This window comes from Rhinolophus sinicus, linkage group LG02 (genome assembly GCF_036562045.2).
Source record: "Rhinolophus sinicus isolate RSC01 linkage group LG02, ASM3656204v1, whole genome shotgun sequence".
Classification (NCBI taxonomy): domain Eukaryota; kingdom Metazoa; phylum Chordata; class Mammalia; order Chiroptera; family Rhinolophidae; genus Rhinolophus; species Rhinolophus sinicus.
Window position 1 is genome coordinate 102,624,797 of NC_133752.1, and position 19,646 is coordinate 102,644,442.

The following is a 19,646-nucleotide window of genomic DNA, read 5'->3' on the forward strand; positions in this document are numbered from 1 at the left end:
AATGATCTCAAATTAATAAAACAGAAACATATATCTTAACATAGATGCTTTGTTTCTTTGTAGGGACAGAAAAATTTGGCTTCTAGAACAAGGAGGGCAATGAAATACTACACCCTTAAAAGGGCTACTCCATTTCCACTGACTTGCAATTTAACATTCATGGCAGAAAACCTCATTTCTCTAACAAACCTCATTTCTCTAACCACATAATATGTCTTAAAATATGACTAATTCGTACACTAATATCAATTTACTTGGCATTAAAAAAAATCACAATTTCTATTAATATATTTGTATTAGGTTCAAAGCCCATAGTCTAGCATTTAAGATATCCATTACACTGGCCCAAATTGGAATTATTTCAAAATCAAGTAAAAGTCCATATTTATTCCAAAGTTGCTAAAATATGCTAATAAAATTAAATTTGATGTTTTACATTAAAAATAAAATATTTGGTTTATCTCTCAGACATCTATATAACATACAATAAATAGTGGGCAGTATAGTAATATAATAAAATTTTGTGATACCCTGAAATTTGATGAATTTTCTTAAAAAAAATTCATAATATTCTTCATTTCAGCCTTAAACCACAATATCAATGAAATAGATTTTTCAGAAATAAAACAATATAAACACAAAATGCTACAGTATATATATATATATTTTTTTTACTTTTGGGGAATCTACATGTCCTTTTAATAAAAGTAAGTCAAAGAAATGTACAGGAACAAAATAGATAACAATTTCCAATCATAAACTATAGATTTAAATTGTTGTGGTTTCCTCCTGCCTGCTGGGGCCCTTCCCCCACCTTCTGGGCCCTGTGTAGATTCGGCTCAAGGCAGATGGCATTTTCTAGCCTCCTTTGCTTATGTACAGCAGGAATCACAGACATGGCTGAAATCATGGATTTCAGAGAAAGCCTGAATTAAACACGATAAAAATTTAAAAAATAACTACTTCATAAATATTTATTATTTACATGGCGGGAGCTCCTCTAGTCTGAAGAGTTTTTACACAAGTTGATGAAATGTATATAAGCAGTGAGAAGAACGCCAGCAGTTTGAAGAAGGAAAGGATCAGAATGCAACAAAGACAGAAAAGATGTGAGCGTCAACAAAAATAATTTGCATGAAAGCAAACAGGACACGATAGAAACTTTTTTCTTAAAAAATATAAGGAATTTCACAAAAGCCTGAACATTTTACATATTAGTACTAAAAACGGGGAGGAGGGGACGCTTCATATATTTTCATCACAAAAATATTTACCAGTACTCCGACTGGAGTTCTCTCTTACGTTGTTACGATTATCTTACTATAAGGGAAAAAGGCTGAAAACTGACATCATCCTTGTATCACAGTCAAGGCAGTTTACACATCATCTGCTCACCTAATACCTTCGTGCAAAGGCCCTTGAGACAATACAGAAAATCAAAAGGGAAGACTATGGTCTTTTCGTTAATAATACTTGTCACTGGTAATAGGAAAATGGGAGGCATGGCAGGCCTCATGCCACAGCCCTACGTGAGTGTCTGTCTCTTTGATCACACCACCGTGTGGCCACAGGCCACTCTGTTCCCGAAGGGACGTATCCAGGGTGGACGTGTCCGCTGTCCTGTCTTCCGAGATCCCCCCTCCGCGGGAACTTGGTGTAGCCGGGATGGCAGAATTGCACCGAGTCCCCTCCGCGAAGCAGGAAGGTCGCCCGGAGGCCACGCCGCGGGGGCCCCCCACAGGAGACGGAGGTCAGTGCGCCCGATGCTTTCTCTTTTTGTGCTTTTTGTCCTTTTTCTTGTTGGCACACTTGGGGCAGAACCACTGCATCTCTTCTGGTGGTGCGGCCATTAATCCCACGCAGGGCCTACACAGTCAAAGAAAGATTTTGGATACACACATTACACGTATCTCTTTAGGCTCTTTTTCTTTCTATGTTTTTAAATAACTTTAAATAATCAAATGAAATTTTGAGTCTGTGGCGTTATTTACCAGAAATCCAAGCCAAACAGCTCTAATTTATGTAGCACTATTGCTGGGTAAGTGGATGTTACATTACATAATGCCCCTTTTATAGGCTCTAGTGGAGAAATTAATTAGTTCATTTATCCTCTCAGCCAGGTCTAGTATAACTCTTCTGACTAATGGCTTTGTTTTTATCTTATAGCTATCATACATCATGTGACTGAATGGATTTCTATCTTTTTATATCTCATATTTTAAGGATAAAATGAGATTATTTGCATAAATTTTGGTAGCATTTCTTCAGTTGTGGGGAGCTAGTGAAGCGGTGTGAAAAAACAGATAAGCTGTCTCTTTATTTATGTAATTTATGACACATGTACAAAGAGGTTACCTTCATGTTACTGTCAAGCTCGGCAACGCTTACAGAAAATATCTCTTTTTTTTGTTTCATAAGGATATATAAGCTAAGCAAAATATTCAGAATTTAGGCCGAATAACAACAGCCCAAAGACTCATGATTTTTTCCACCGCTATTAATTACATGTCATTGGCTCAGTGCTTTGGCCCGTACACTGTCAGTGGGACAGCAGTAGAACTAGAAGAGCCAGCACGGACCACGTCACTCGTGTGCTCTGCGGAGCGCCTCCTGGCAGGGCCAGGGTCAGCGCACTCACCAGTGGTACCAGTCGTCACAGTCGTCACACCCGATCATGGGACTCCCGTCGTCAGGCTTGTCACATCCCGGACAGATCCAGATCTGATTTCCCCACTCATCTCGGATCTGAGGGTTTTGTTTTTTGGGGCGAGGGACAGAGATGGAATGGGGAAAAAAAACCAAAGAGAGAGCAGGATGAGAATGATTACTTAATACACCGACAAGTTTAACTAATGAAAATACAGTAGTTAATTTATTATGGTCATCACTCTCCTGGGATCATGTGACACAAAGAACAGCTACTAAGTGCTCAGTGAGAAGACATATCTAGTGAATATTTTAAACTCTTTGTGAGTCACAAAACCGAAGCATTTTATGATAATTTCTGTGAACAATGTGACCTATAGCCACCCTTATCTAAAGAAATACTGCAGACACTGAAGGTCTTAATGATCAGGGTCTTTATGGCAGTAACAATGGATACTTCTGAACGCTCGAGGGCTGCACTGGGTCTGATCCGCAGTCGCCATCACGGCACGGAGTGGCTGCAAGCACCAAATGGGCATGTATTGCCTTATTACTTATTAGCCAAACCCTCCTCCTGAACTAGTTGATAAGATCAAGGATATAAACAGCTGTTACTGAGTAACTTTCCATTCCCCTGATGACATTTTCAGCAAAGTACAATCACTAAAGGGCAAATGAAATGAGGACCCGAGGTGGACAAAGAGCTATGCCTTTGAACATTACTTCGCTACAAATATGGTGTGCTCTGGAGTTTACTGAACTTAGCAGTTCTAAAAGAAGGGGCATCCCTAATTGTTCCACTTCCTCAAATTCCACATCAACCAGACCAACTGGGAAGAAACAGTGCTACCGTGTTTCCCCGAAAATAAGACCTAGCTGGACGATCAGCTCTAATGCATCTTTTGGAGCAAAAATTAATATAAGACCCGGTCTTACAGTAAAATAAAACTATATAAGTATATAGTAAAATAAGACTAAAATAAGACCAGGTCTTATATGATATGATATAATATAATATAATATTGGGTCTTACATTAATTTTGCTCCAAAAGACGCATTAGAGATGATTGTCCTGCCAGGTCTTATTTTTGGGGAAATGGTACGATGGGCATTTGCAAACAGTGACCACTAAAAGCTAATTTTCACATGTTTTCACAATGACACAGCAGATAAATTCATTCGGCTGATTTTGCAAGATATGATCTCTTCCTTCACTTTCAAACACTGACTAGATATGCAGAAAAGAAAGGGCTTTCTTTGTGTGTGATTGGTGTAGTGGGGGAATAGATGTTCTGCTCTACCCATGTGCCATTGTAAGGATGCCACTTTTGAGAACGTCTCTACAAAGGCAAACAAGTTCATATGAAAGCTTCCTAAAGTAACCTGTGGGCAGCTCCATCTCTGACTTGGCCCTCTCTCATTTCCAGGGAAGAGAGCCACCAGTTACCACGTGCCAGCTGTCTAGGGTGAGGGCTGGTTCAGCATCCCACGCTGAGGCGGCCACGCATGGCCAGGCCCGCTGCTGGAAGGCCCTGAGTCTGTGGCTACAAGAGAAATTTGCCACAGCATCCATAATAACTAACATCCAACACCTGACAATTTATTAAATTCTTCCGAACATCTACTTCATTTAACCATCTGAAAACAACCCTTGGGTAGGTTAAGAATGGGGGAAATGGAGCTAAGGGAATGTAAGCGACAGTTCAAAGTCACACTATTTGGCAGCACAAAATTAGCTTTTTTGTTCGACAGCCTATGTCCTTCCTCCAAAGCACACTTCTTGTCCTCGGACAGAAGGCTTTTCATCTACATCTGTGCAAATCTGATCCATCTCCAGGGTGTTAGCTCAAAAATCCACTGGAGAATCAGAAATTTTAGGGCTAGAACATACTATAGCGATCATCTAGTCTAACACAAGCCCCTTCATTACAGATGAAGAAGTGGAGGTTGAGAAGGTTGAATATAAAATCTCCCCGATCAGCCCAACTTGGGGTGATGTGGCCTCAATTAAACACTGATGGCAACTGGTCTTGAATAGACCAATTTGATGATCACCGATTTTTCTCTCACGTTTTCTGTTTTTGTCTTGAATTGCCAATTTAATATCTTTCTGTTAATTTTCTCAATACTTTTAAGATTTTCTTCTATCCTTTGTATCATTATAGTGCCTCAAATATTGAATGATTTATTGAAATATCCTTTCAAAATGCCTTAAAGAGACGTAATGTTTGCATGATTTGTAACGACCATCATGAATCCTATCCCACCACTTTCCAACCACAGCTATTCGGAAAGATCGGAAACATCACTGTGCTGGGAGGTCACAGTCCACACAATTGGTGGCACAGCAGTGTCAGTGGCCGAACTCACTCAACAAGGTGAGTTTTGCTGTTTGAAAACAGGCTTGGATACTCAGGGAGCTCTGTGGTCTGGAAGTTCATTTCCATTTTGAAGGCTAGCCAACGAAATACCGTAATTAGCGCTGTTACTCAGAAACTGCAGCTGGTACGTCAGAGCTACGTATGTTGCGTAAATTATACTCTTTAAGTGAACAATGCAACTGGTTGGTTAAGAAAGTCAATGTGGGATTTAAATATCATTCTTCCTCTCTGTATTTATACATTGATATTGTACGTATGTATATAGTCATATTCTAAGGCAATGTAAAGAAAAACAATGCTTTGACATTACTTATGGAGACTAAATATGTGAATACTGTAATACAATATATTTCAGCCAAAATCTCAAAAATGCAATGAAACTACTTTTCCAATCATAAAGAATCGCCTCTGAAATTCAATAATGATGATACATATGATACTGCTTTTTAAGGAAACACTTTCACAATGAGAGAGGAAGCTCCTGAGTGACTTTTTCTAAAATATTACAAAAATAAACGTCACGTACCACGTAAGTGCTGACTGTCTCCGTGACCACGCTCCGGACTGGGGCTTTGGAACTTCCGGCTCCAGAGGTGGCAGGGGCCGGGGAGGGCATCAGGGCAGGGGACACGGTGGCCTGGGCCAGGAGTGGCAAAGGCACCGGGGCAGGGGTGACGTGCACAGGTACAGCGGTGGGGGCGGGGGTGGGCGGTGGGGTCTTGGGTCTGTTCAGAGAAGGAGCTGGCTTAGCCTCGGGGGCTGGAACCACTTTGCTGATGACACTGTCAACAAGAGAGAGACAAGGAAAAGTCAAAACAGCACAGGTGAAGCAAACTGAATATTTTAAAACATTATCACAAAATACGTTCTTCTGCTAGCAACAAAATACTTTCTGGAAGAGTCCAGAGAGCGACAGACCTCCAAGTTCAAGGCTCAGGGTCACAGCGGGGAGAATACAACGCAGCAGGAGTGAGGTGTGGCTCTTTGGGAGGGCAGGAGGGGTGCTCGCCCTTTTCCTGGTGATGTCACCAGCTAATCATTGTAGCTGTGTCTTCACTAACGATGTCTTATTCATACAACTCATGCCGTGGAAGCAACACTGGACTCAGTCTGCTACAGGCTCGCTATATGACCTTGGGCAAGTCATTTAAAAGTATGATTTAGTGCGTGCCTATAAGAAGTGACACGGAATATCGAGCACTTTCCACATATCATCTCATCTAGTCCTCATAACAGCCTCAAAGAAGTCACAGTGATCCCATTTTATACAGGTGGAAACAGCATTAGAGAGAAAGGAATTAGGAAAATGGGTGGCAGGCTTTCAACCAAGGTCTTCTTGATTCCACAACTCGTTTTTTTTAAGCTTCTTCATTTGAAAAAAAAATTATATATAATTTCAAGCATGGAGAAAACCTAACAGACAGCTTCGGTAACAGCGGTAACAGACATTAGCCCTTTTACTATATTTGCTTCACATCTCCCGCCATCCTCCACAAGTAACCACTGACCTCAATGGGGCAGGTATGTTTTTGTAATTTTGTTCTTTGTACTTCTGCCTTTGTAGATACCCCTAAGTATCACTGTCTGATGTGTTTCGACTATATAAGTAATATCACACTAAATTTATCCTTTGTAAGTAGCTTTCCTCAGTTTTTTTATTGAGGTATGATTGACATATAACATTGCGTAAGTTAGTGATGCGCTGGTTTGATACATTTGTATGTTACAATATGATTAAACAGTGGCCTCAGCTAACACCTTTATCACGCCACATAATTACCATTTCTTTTTTGTGTTGAGAAAAATTAAGATCTAGTCTTAGCAACTTTGAAGTTTATAAGTATTGTTGGCTATAATCTCTACGCTGTGCATTAGCTCTCAAGATCTTATTTATCTGCTTGTTGCCCGCTTGGTTTTAGGTCTCTTGTTGATACATATGATCTATATTATTTATTGTAATTGTTAAATCGTATTCCACGGTGTGAATAAGTTAAAGTGTAGGACATATTACCTTGTAAATGTTACATGCTAACTGTAAATATGTTCAAGAATTTCTGCAGGCTATATTCCTAGAAATAGAATCACTGGGTCACAGGGTAGGCACATTCTCCCCTTTACTAGGAATCCCAAGCAGCTTTCTGAAATGACTGCACCAGCCTATGTCTTTCTACGCTTCCACACTAAACTTTCTAGGCCTTGCTTTTCTGATCATCCAATTGGAAATAAATATAGCTGCCCCTGAGGGTCCTAGTGAGAGCCGGAATATAGAGAAACACATCAAAACTATGTACACATGAAAGTGTTAGCACCAGAACCCTAGAGTCATGGCTGTTGCTCTTTTTTTCTTTTTAAAAATTACTTTCAGGTGTACAAAGCAGTGTACTAGTTAGACATTTACACCCCTCACAAAGTGATACCCCGCCCCCATGGCTGTTGCTCTTCACAACCCCTGGTACCATCATTACCAGGCCGCATGGTTCTACTTTCTCAAACCACCTCTGCTAAAAGCACTGATTCTCTGCTTATCCTGATCACGAGTTTATAAAACATGAAGTTATTGCAAAAACGCCATCGTTACGCAAGCAAATAATGAATGCTGTCTAACTGCTCTCCTCTTGTTTCATGCCACCCTCTAATTTGAATACAGCCAAAAACCAGAGAATTTAACGTAGACTGTTTGTGCAGGAGACACTCGCTAAATGTTTAACATAACTAATAGTGAATATTTATTGAACACATACTATGTACCCCACTCTTCTAAGCACTGGAAAGCCAGCTGCATAGCAGGCCCTGTGCTAAATGTTTGCTTGCCTTATCTCATGTGACCCTCACAACAACCAAGTGAGGTAAGCACTGTCATTATTTGCCTTTTGTAGATGAAGAAACTCAGGCATGGAGAGATTAAGTACCTTGCGCATATTCAGACTACTGTGTGGCAGAGCCAGGATTTAAACCCAGGCAGTCTGATTTCAGAACCTGTGATCTTAACCCCTACACTGCATAGACCCTGGAAGCTTACTGAATGAGCTCTGCCTTACACATAAGGGGGGAGCTCAAACTTATTATGACAGTTATATCCATAGGACAAGCTCCCTATTTTTATGGTTAGACAAAAATTTTAAATCACATTATTTTTTGGAGGCAGTTTCCCATAATGGTTTAAAACATGGGTGCCGGAACCAAAACTAAAATAAAAGCAGGAACTGGGAGAGGTAAGTAGAACACAGATGTCTCACCTGAGGGCATATGCACGAGGCAAATCTGATCCTTGGTTCTGATAAAGAGGACACGTTTCAATGCCCAGGGCCTCCAAAGGGTAAAGTCTAATTGCACTCCTCCCTTAGTAAGGCCACACAGGATACACCTGTTAGGTGCGGGTGAATCAGGACCCACGAATTCTCAGCGCTGGAGATCCAGGACACTGTATTGAAGGTCATTTAGACTAGTAGTGTGCCCAGTACCCAGCACTAATCATCTTGAGAGGAAGTAACTTAAACTCTTGGCCTCATATTATTAATATAGATAATTATTTCAGAAAAAGAGCGGCAGATAATCAAAGATAGCCAAACATACAAGGAGGCAAGGTAGCATCAGGGAGAAGCAGAAAAAATAACAGACGGTATAAAGAAACCCATAAAGACCACAGACACTAGAATTATCAACTACAAAACAACTCAGCTTACAATGTTTAAAAAAATAAAAGGCAATGCTTGAAATTACCTGCAGGTAGCAAGGTTATAAAGACTTACCTAGTAGATCTGAAAAGAACATACCTTCTAGAAACAAAAAATGCAGTAAATGAAATTCAAAACTCAATGGATGGGAGAACTATAAACAGAATAGTAGGACAGAAGAAATTACATACAATGGAGCTTGGAGAGGCAAAAATACAATAAAAAGGTCTAATTAGTACATGTTTAGTCATACTTCTAGAGAATGAGGCAGAGGCAAAATGTTACAAAGCTTATCAGAGACTTCTATGAGATTGATGAGAGATACCAATCCATAGACTTAAGATGCCTAACAAATCTCAGGCAAGATAAATAAAAAGAAATCTATACCTAGACACATCAGAGTGAAACTATAAAACATCACAAAGCGAAAAGTCTAAAAAGCAGCCAGAGGGAAAAAGGAACAATTACTTTCAAAGAAGAAACAGATGACAGCTGACTTCTCAATAGAAATAATGAATCTAGAAGACAGTGGAATAACATCTTTAATATGCTCAACAAAAACAAGTTTTGTCTTTGAAAGCATCTTTCAAAAATAAAGATGAAATAAAGGCATTTTCAGGCAAGCAAAACTTGCCTGAAAGTTTTGCCACCAGTGGACCCTTCATAAAAGAAATTCTAAAGTAATAATTCTCATTTTTTAAAAATATTTTTACATTTTATTTTACAATAATTACTGAGAAACCCACGGAACTTTTATATGCATTTTACCTGTGACTATTTACCATATTAAAAATTGAAACAGAAATTAAAACATTATTTAGTAATTCATTTAAAAGTAGCAATAATAAACACATTACATGTTAACAGATAACATATATATATATATATTTTTAAATGAAAAGTAAGTATGTTTTTCAAGGCAAAACTACTTTGTGAGAAGACTAGCACTGTTTTACATTTTTCCAAATCTCCTTAATGTATGCATACGTAACTGGAGAAGGGAGAAGTACTTTAATGGCCTTTTCAGGTAATTGTATAAATTCTCCTTTGATATTGTACCAAAATGCAACAAGTGGCAGTTTCTTAAAAGGCAGTTGCAATATACAATCTGAAACATGAAACAAATTCTGTCACATGAAAAGCCAATGCTCTGTCTAGCATGTTGAATGGGTAACTTACACATGCATGATTTTATAAATCATGCATTTATCATTTGGAATGTTGGTTGACTGAATTATGCAGATCTTCCGAATATTTATACATTTTAGTACACAATATTAAAACCACATTTGTTGGTGTTACCATCCATCTCATCCAAAATTTCTTGAAGTATCAAGGCGTTGTCAACTTGTAATGGTATGTTTTCTAAGATTCTACTTTTTACTTACAAGCTTGATTTTTATAATTTAGACAAATACTCTCAGGTCTTTTCTTAAAAATGTGTTCATTTTTTGAGAAAATGTTGGCCAAATATCAAAGTCTGGATAACCATTGTTTGTCAGTTGCTCTTTCAAGTAACAATGGTATTTTGTGAGAAAAGCAGCTATGTAGTTCAGCTTGCAATTTAAATCATCACACATGCTTATCCTCCAGACAACTCCCATATTTTAGTGTCTTATGAGCACTTCCGATTCATCACTTTCCACTTATTCGTACAAACTATGAGAAGGGTGGACACCCCAAGAGCCTCATCACCACACTTTGATCACCTCTGTTCTAAAGGCAGTGCTTCAGGACAGGGAAGGGATCCCATCAGAGGGTCTGAGATGCAAGGAAGAGTGATAAATATGTTGGTCAGGTTCAACAGACACTGACTAAAGAAAACAATAATAATATGCTGCGAAATGATAAAGACAGATAAAAAATATGGAAATGACAATATATAAACCAGGAGGAGGTAAACAGAGCTAATATATTCTAATGTCCTTCTGTTATCTGGAAGGAGATATAAAGGTATTAATTTTAGGATGCGTTAATACCTAGGGTAACCATGTAAAGATTAGGAATAAGGAATATGTATAACTTCTAAACCAGCCTGGAGAAAAATAGAATGATAGAAAATAACCAATCTGATAGAAAGGAGAGAGAAAGAGACAGAACAGTAACACAAGGAGAAAGCCCCAAATAAGGTGGATTTTAATTCAAAATATCAGTAACTGTATCATGTGAATGGTTTAAATGGTTCAGTTGTCAGATTGGGTAGAACAATGAAACCCAACTCTGGTATTTGTGAGCCTCATCTAGCAAATAGAAGAGGCTAGGAAAAGAGGCACGCGAGTACAAAAAATACAGCTCAAACAGGTTTTAATGTAAGGACTACCAGAGATAATGAAGGTTATCACTTCATAAGGATAAAAGGTTAAAATGTGCAGGAAGATACAACAATTGAAAATATGAATGCATCTAAGACTATATAAAGCCAAACTGACAAAGTTGTAAGAAACAGACAAATCCACAAGTATAACTGGAGATTTTAGTATATCTATCTCTAACTGACAGTAAGCAGTCAGAAAACCAACAAAGATATGTAAAAACAAAAATAACAAAACTGACCCAATGGACACTTTAAAAGCTCTGTGTTCAACGAATACAGAATACTCACTCATCAAGAATACATTGAAAAAAACTGACCAAACAAATTTTACACGACTGAAGGATAACTGAACAGTCTGGACACATATTTGTTACTCCTGCTATATTGGTCTTTCTTCAAAGGAACGGGAAAGCCTTTTCATTTCTGTTTCCTCAGCATCTAACATGGCAACCGGCATTTAGTAGGCACCTTAGAAATCTGAACATATTTAATTTGATTAATCAAACAAACAAAACAAGTTGGCCCTGAAAATAGTGATTTCCTAAATGAAATGATACATCATTTATCTAGCCAACAAAAATTACAGGAAGGGGGAGGTTATCACTTTGCGAGGGGTGTAAATGTCTAACTATTACATTACTTTGTACACCTGAAACTAATAAAAAAAATTACAGGAAAATTTGCATAGTAATAAGCAGTATGATGTGGAAAGAAAGAGAGGGTAAAGGACAGGTGAGGGAAATATGGGATATCAGGGAAAAGAAAAGAAGAGAGAAGAATGAGAGAAAGTGAAGGCATTACAGATTTAGGTTAGGAACCTGGGAAAAACACAGGCATTTTCAGTACTGGGCTCATTGGGGGGAGGAGGAAAGAGCAGGGAGAGAACAAAAGGACAGGAAGACGGAAACAGGTTTGTGATCTGCTGTGACTGGAGGCGGAAACAGCCTGAAAATCTAAGCTATCAACAAGAAGTTATTGGAGAGAAACAACATTTTCTATCTTATACCTACTCAGAGTTGATGGATAGGACTTAGACAACTACTTGCAAAGAATATGTTCCTTTTATCACTTTATTTCAACTTTATATATTTGTTAGCTATTCTAGTGGAAAATGTTGGAGGTAACAGCTGAAACTATTATCTAAAATGATTTTTTGATATTCATGTACTCTAATATATAATGATCATATGAAAATGAGAATTAGTGTTGAGTTGCAAGACAATGTAATTAATTTGCAAAAAAGAAAACTCAAATTACAACTATATCACAAATCATACAGTCCAAAGGGATTAAAGATTTGGTAAAAGAAAACATAAAACCATAAAAATACCCAAAAAAGTAAGTAAACATACTCGTATGTTTTTAATCTTGGGATGGGGAAGATGTTTTAAACATCTCACCAAGGGTAGAAAGCATAAAGGAAAACACTGATTTGATTGTGCAAAATCTTTAAAATGTCATAAGCAAAGTTAAAAGGGAAATTCAAAATGAAGAAAATTATGTGCAACATACATGATAATGGGTTCAGTCATTATTATATAAAGGTTTCTTTCAAATCAAAATCCAAAAGACTAACATTGTTACTGAAACATGAGTAAAGGATACAAGCAGGTGATACAGAATAAAAGAAACACAAACATCAAATAGACAGGAAAAAAATGTCCAATGTTCATGGTAATCAAAGACATGAACATGAAAACAACAAAAAAATACTTTTTGTGTGTGTGATTTTTTGTAAAGATTAAAAAGATTGACAACACCTAGTGATACCAAGATGGGGGAATGAGAGGGGAGGTGGTTGGCACAGTAGTTCTGAATGGTTACCAAAACCTTAAAAATGTGTAAGTCTTGACCAGCAATTTCAAGTCTCGAGGAAATGATTAGATAGCTATGCAAAGATACAGGGTAAAGAATATTATTTGTAGTATTGTTTATACTTGCAAAAATCTAAAGAACTAAAATGACTATAATTTAAAATACCCAAATATAGGGGAATTGGTTAAGTTAATGATAATGAACAAAATACCATGCTGTCATTTGAAGAGATCTCTCTCTCTCTCTCTCTCTCTCTCTCTCTCTCTCTCTCTCACACACACACACAGATACAAACACACACACACACGCATGCGCCAAAAGACGGTTATGGATAGTATGTAAAACAGGATCCAATTTTTGTAGGAAAAAAAAAATCAAGCAAAAATGTATGAGTGTGTACTTAAAAAAAATACACCCAAATGTCCAGAAGTTAGCTGTACATGGTGGGACTACAGGTGTTTTTTTTCATTTGGTTTATCTATATTTAACATGAAAATAATGAATAAGAGAACTTGTCACAATATGCACTCTAAAATGCTGCTGGGAATTTTTTAACAATGGTTTAATTGAGTTGTACATGTATAATTTGTTCACTTTTGGGTACATATGTTATACCTTAATGAAACACTGGGAAAATATGATGGCTTGGCTAAAGCCTTCCAGGCGAATGTTGACCATGGTCCAGTTGTAAACTCGTGGAATAAAAGTCCCGAACTCAATCAAAAAGCTGCTCAATTAGTGTACCTAAACTGAGTGTATCATCATTAACAGAGGTCAATAAGAAAAGGAGCCGGGGAGAAGAATACCATAAAACTATGCTATTTTTGTACATAATTAAAACCATACATTGGAAGAGCCTTTAGATATTAAGGTTGGCTCATTGTCTTGGGTCTTCTCAAAGAAAAATAATATCCGCGGTTGCAACATATCCCAATTATGTGCATATCTGTCATTATCACCCACATTTGGCAGTACATTTCTTAGAAGGTGTGCATCTTATTTGTCTTTGAATTATTTGAATTATTTGCAATAAAGTTGATGAACTTTAATAAGCTTAATGCCTACTACTGTGCTGAGAATGCGCCTATGAAAATATTTCACTTTTAAATATTTCTGTCTGTTTAAAATGTTTTAAAATAGGCCAATGTCCCCTGTTCTTTCCTTCCTGCCTGCCTTCCTTCCACGCTACTTCCATAGTGAGGTCCAAGACCACTGGGATTTCTGTTTACCAGCATGGATTCTAATTCCTCATCGTCAGGCCACGAATGACGACCACGGTACCAGCACATTGTGAAGGTTTCCTTCTGTTGTCTGGAAATGCTTTTAAATTGCTTTAAGCTATACCAGACACACAATGAGTATTATCTGCCTTACCTGGCTGTTTTCCAATCCCCTTTCACTTTCTATTTTTCTTAGATTTCTCGCTTATGTATAAGACCTGCGAATGGTGCCCATGAGAAAGGCAATACAGCCAGTGGATAGAAATGGACTGTTGACTTATTTTATGGGGCAGTACCTGGAATCTCAGAAATATCTACTCGTATACATGTCTTCTTATTTCTCAATTCTGAGAAATGGCATTTGGATGAAAATAACTCATAATAAAAATAACCCTTCCAACATGCCTTGTATTTCCCTCCAACTCAATAAAATTATTCCTTTCAAACTGTATATTTTTCCATTCACATTTTCTGAGTGGCAAGAGGACAAACATTAAAGTGGGTATTCAGTATTGACGAGATGAAACGTGTCCTAATTTTCTGTTCCCCAGAGACTGGACTGGTACTATGTAGGCTCTAAAGTGACTTATTTTTCCCGGCTCTTTTGAATTTCCTGAGACTCTTCACTAGAATTTGAAAGTTATTTTTCGATTTTAGCTCTTAAGTTACTTTTGTGGTAAATGGATACACAGTTTTACGAACAATCCTTCTATTATCTTTTCAATTTTGAACATGACACCAAAATATATATAAACAGTAAGACATGCTATAATTTCTCATCACCTATGCGATGAACTGCCGTCACGTACCTAATAGGATCACTGTAAAAACAACTTTAGATTCCTGTCGGCCGTGCTTGCCAATCTTACGTTGCAGACTGCTAAACAGTGTTTGGCCTCTCCGTATTTTTCTCCCTGAAGGACCACTTTTTCCCTCCTATTTAACTGCACAGCAAGTTCTCCTCCAGCACTCTCTGTTGAATAAGCAAAGTCTCGCAGAGTAACCAACACCGCCCACAGCTGTGGCCCACAATGGCTCCATGCTGCTAACATTACATCTTTTGGAGGATTTGATCAGTGCCCTAACTGCTATAAACACTGGCGTTATTCATAAAATGTGCAGAAGGAGGGATTTTCAACAGGATTTCTTTACCTGTTTCCCCACCACCAAACAGAGAAATAAATAGAATGGGTCATGAGCTGTGTGGCCTGTAATACAAACTCACAGTGTGACAAGTCAATAAAGAGCCAATCTTCACCTCTCCAGCCACAGAGCCTCTGAGGTTAGTGGCAAACACCATTTGGATATGTCTGTACAGGGAGTTTAATGATCCTCATTATTCAGCTATTGTGTGCAAACACTATGAAGCCAGTTATCTAAATTATCAAAGTCTGACTAACTGGCTACTAAACTGCACACGAAGTTCAAAAGTCCCTCCACAATGGCTTACTTATTTACCCGTAAAAGTGAACAGCCATTTTTAAATGGTAACAAAACGATGCCATAGGTAAAAATTATTGTGATCACCTCCACGAATTTTACATAAACTTTGGAACAGGGAAGTTCTCTAACGTTTGGGAGAAAAAAACGAAAAACAAAAACACTGATAAAAAATATGTTCCTTAAGCCACAACTCACTTTTAAAATTTTAATCAATCTCAGAAATTGCATGCACCTTTGGAAATGCTACATAAAACAGATGTCCATGTTGTATTTTAAAGGAACCCCTCCTTACCACAAACAAAAAAAGACCACTGAGATTTCACTATACAATATTACTATCAAACTGTATAGTTGGGTCAGTGGCTAATACAACATCACAGCTTTGCTGTCTTATTTTACAAGTCCTGGAAATACTAAGCCCACGTGTGGCGGCCAGCCTCCGACGGTCCCACCCACTAGTCTTCCCACAAGGTGGGGTCCCCTCAGAATGGGGAAGTCAGCTGCTCTGTCCTGAGGACACTGAAGCTGCCGTAGGAAGAGGCCCGTGTGACCAGCAATTGAGACCTGCTGCCAACAGCCACGTGTGTGAGCCCACAGCACATGCCTGGTGAGACCTTCCAACAATGGGTGCCCTGGACAGTCACTTGACTACAGATCTGAGTCATAACCACCCAGATTCCTGACCTATAGGAAACAAAAAGTAATAAAAGTATATCACTTTAAAAGGCTGCTTAAGGGGCAGCCGATGGCTCAGTTGGTTAGAGCATGAGCTCTGAACAACAGAGTTACTTGTTCGATTCCCACATGGGCCAGTGAGCTGTGCCCTCAACAACTAGATTGAAGATAATGAGCTGCCACTGCTGGAGGGGCGGCCGGATGGCTCAGTTGGTTGGAGCACGAGCTCTCAACAACAAGGTTGCTGGTTCTCGCATGGGATGGTGGGCTGCGCCCCCTGCAACTAAAGATTGAAAACAGCGACTGGACTTGGAGCTGAGCTGCGCCCTCCACAACTAGATTGAAGGACAATGACTTGGAGCTGATGGGCCCTGGAGAAACACACCGTTCCCCCATATCCCCCAATAAAATTTATTTAAAAAAAACAGAAAACAAAAAACAAAAAACGGCTGCTAAGTTTTAGGGTCATTTGTTATGTAGAAACAGAAGATATACCAAGTATTTAATTTATCTCATTGAGATATATAAATAAATATTCAGACTTTAGGAGAAATTATATTTTAGACTATCAGTACTTAAAATGCCAACTGCAACACAGTCATTTCTATATTTCACATTTGAATAAAAGGAACAAATACCCAAAGACAATTATGAGAATCAGTTTTATGTTGATTCTTCAAATCATTATTTCTTATTCTTGATCCTCCCAGCTCAACTTTTAGCATTCATATAATTATAACGCAGCTGTAAATGGATTTAATTCCTTAAGCTCACATGGCTTGCCTCTTGAATATTTACATCATCTCACAAAATGGATATTTTATCTTGTCAAAGCCCAAGTACACATCAAGTAGCAAACACTTTATCTTTTAACTCAGGCAAAACCTATTTGAAACATGAAACAAATTGCATGAAGTAATTAGAGGAAAATACAACCACTGTAGAATCTTCATTTCCAAAGGAGATACCCAAATGATTATACTTTTACCATCAACTATTCAAATCTGTAAAATATCCTAAAAGGGTATTAATACTCAAATAATAAATAATGCATATGTCCTCATATTTACAAAAAGATGTATTAGAAGGATAAGAAAAAAAATGAAACAAAAATGGTAACCGATAGGGAAAAGAGTGTAAAGAGTAGAGGGGAAGGGATGAAAGCAAGACTTCTTTGAATACATCTTATTATACAATTTCAACTTTGGAGCCAAGTAAATGCTTTACATATTCAGAAAATTAAATTTATAAAATTGCCGGCAAGTTGAAAATAAATGGGAATGAATGAAACTCAATGTATGTCATGTTGGTGACACACAACCACACAGGAAACAAAAGTCATTTCAGGTGACTTTAGGAGGACAATATTTTGGTCATATATCCACCGTGGATTTATTTTAAGAACAAACAGATTGAGAAGAATTATAATCTTTAACATCATTCAATAGTCTTATCAATTGGAAATGACACTGTCAACTCATAATTTGTTTCTTTTCAAAAACACCTACTTCCTAGCTCTGTCCCTTGTCAAGGCCAAGGAGCAAGGACTTCCCAGGAGCAACGGACACTTCCGTACCAGACTGTGATTCCTAAGAACCAATCCTCACACGAAGGCACCAGTGTTCCTGGAAGGAATGACGGGTTCCAGGTCTGTGGCAGGAAATATAGAAGACAAACCTGGAACATTGGTACCAGAAAGTAAGAAAGCTCTCAGAGATGAACGGGGTTATGTTAAAATCCAGAAGACAACAGGAAGGAGTTCCCATTGGCCAAAACAAGACAATTTGAATATTAAAAAGAATAAGGGGAGGGGAAAACCCAAACTCAACAATCACCACAGGAGGTAACTATGGCATCAACTCCACCAAATTCTTACACTGAAATATGGAAAGTAGAAAGGAAGAATTAAGCATTTATCCTGTTTTTCCTATAAGAATTGTATTTCAGAGTAACTAAAATGTCCTAGTTGATGAAGAAAAATTTGTCTTTATTGAAGAATTTCAACTAATAAACGTGAAAAGAATGATTGAATTTTTAAAAATCTACCATTTCACAATTCCTAATGAAATGAATGACCCAGTGTCACTAAGATGCAACAACCAGACATTATGCGCCAACTAACCTGCAGTAAGAAATATATAGCAGCAAAATATCCTTGTCAAAAAAAAAAAGTGAGTTTGAGCTCATTGAATCTTTAGAGAGCTAAGTCTTTAGAGCTTAATGCCTGTTGTAGAGAGAGAACAGTTTGAGAGAGAACAACAATTTGAATAACAGCACAGTGAGGTAAACGGAGAAGTCCGGAAAGTGAGGACAAATGATCAACTTTCTTCATGAAGCGAGCCGAGCCATAAGGCAAAAAGGGGAGACAGGGTGTGAGTGTGGAGTTTTAGATTAAAGGCACTTATGAAACATGTCTGCTTTGGATCGTGATTCAAACAAACCAACCGTCAAAAGATATTTCTGAGACAAATGGAGAAATCTGAATGGGGAGTAGGTTTAGATAATAGCAACAAAAATGTTCACCTATTTGATGTAGGCAATAGTATTGTGATTATAACAAGAAAATGACAATAGGCATGGATTTGCCTGGAAATGCTCTAGGCGGGGAAAAAAGTGAAATATCAGGTCAAGCAACTGTGGCAAAACGAAATTTTTACGTGTTAAATCTATGAAGTAGTGAGTATATAGAAGTTCATTATTTTTTTCTTTTGTTTGAAATGTTCATCATCAAAAAAATTTTTTATGTTGGTTAAGATGCATTTGATCCCGAATGACTGAGGATCCTAAGACACGACAAAGCCAAGGGCACACACTACTGCTATAGCAACAGAATATCACTGAACCTTCTCAGGGCAAAATGTGCTTTGGTGATTGGCCTTAACAAATCTTTGCTTTTATTTTTCCTCTTCACATTTCTCCATTTCCCAATCTTACAGATCAGTCAGAACTCGACTGAAATTCTCCTCCCCACCAGACTTTTCTAACCCTTCCTGGCTGGAAGTAATAACACTGAACTAGGTGTATCTCTGATAGGCGTTAACACTTTCTACCTTCTATTATGATTATTTATATCTATGTTCCTGTGAAGAGAACCAATAGCTGATTCAAGTTCATCATTTGTACTATCTCCTTCCACATAGGTGTACTATGTATACAATCAAAATTAATATTTTTTAAATGTAGATCAGTTTTTTAAAAATGTAAACCGAGGGGTTTGTCCAGGGCCCCATCCGGGCTCTTTTCAAAAACCAAATGCTCTGGAGTGAGAACTTCTAAAAGATTTTGTGATTTCAGAAAGGCTTCTGCTTCTCTCAAGCAAATAAGAGGGTGCTTGCAGTAGAAAAAGCTAAGTCAAAGGAAACTGAACACTCAACACAGACGAGATTTCACTTTCACTCCTACTCTCTGAGCCCAGTCTACAGAGGAGGACGTTACCTAGTAAAAGATGCTTTAAAATGAAAATATGCTAAAGCTGCAA

General features: G+C 37.9%; 1 protein-coding gene across 2 annotated transcripts in view; it reads right to left on the reverse strand.

The window, feature by feature from the left end:
- Positions 1 to 646: 646 nt before the first annotated feature.
- Positions 647 to 19,646, reverse strand: part of TAF3 (TATA-box binding protein associated factor 3) — a 145,783-nt gene continuing 126,783 nt past the window's right edge. For both annotated transcript variants that reach the window (XM_019738270.2, XM_074325012.1), the window contains exons 5-7: positions 5,554 to 5,809; positions 2,639 to 2,745; positions 647 to 1,866 (exon numbers count right to left, since the gene is read on the reverse strand). In XM_019738270.2, coding sequence (XP_019593829.1) covers positions 1,752 to 1,866; positions 2,639 to 2,745; positions 5,554 to 5,809 — 478 coding nt within the window. In that variant the 3' untranslated portion in view covers positions 647 to 1,751. The remainder of the gene's footprint in view (positions 1,867 to 2,638; positions 2,746 to 5,553; positions 5,810 to 19,646) is intronic.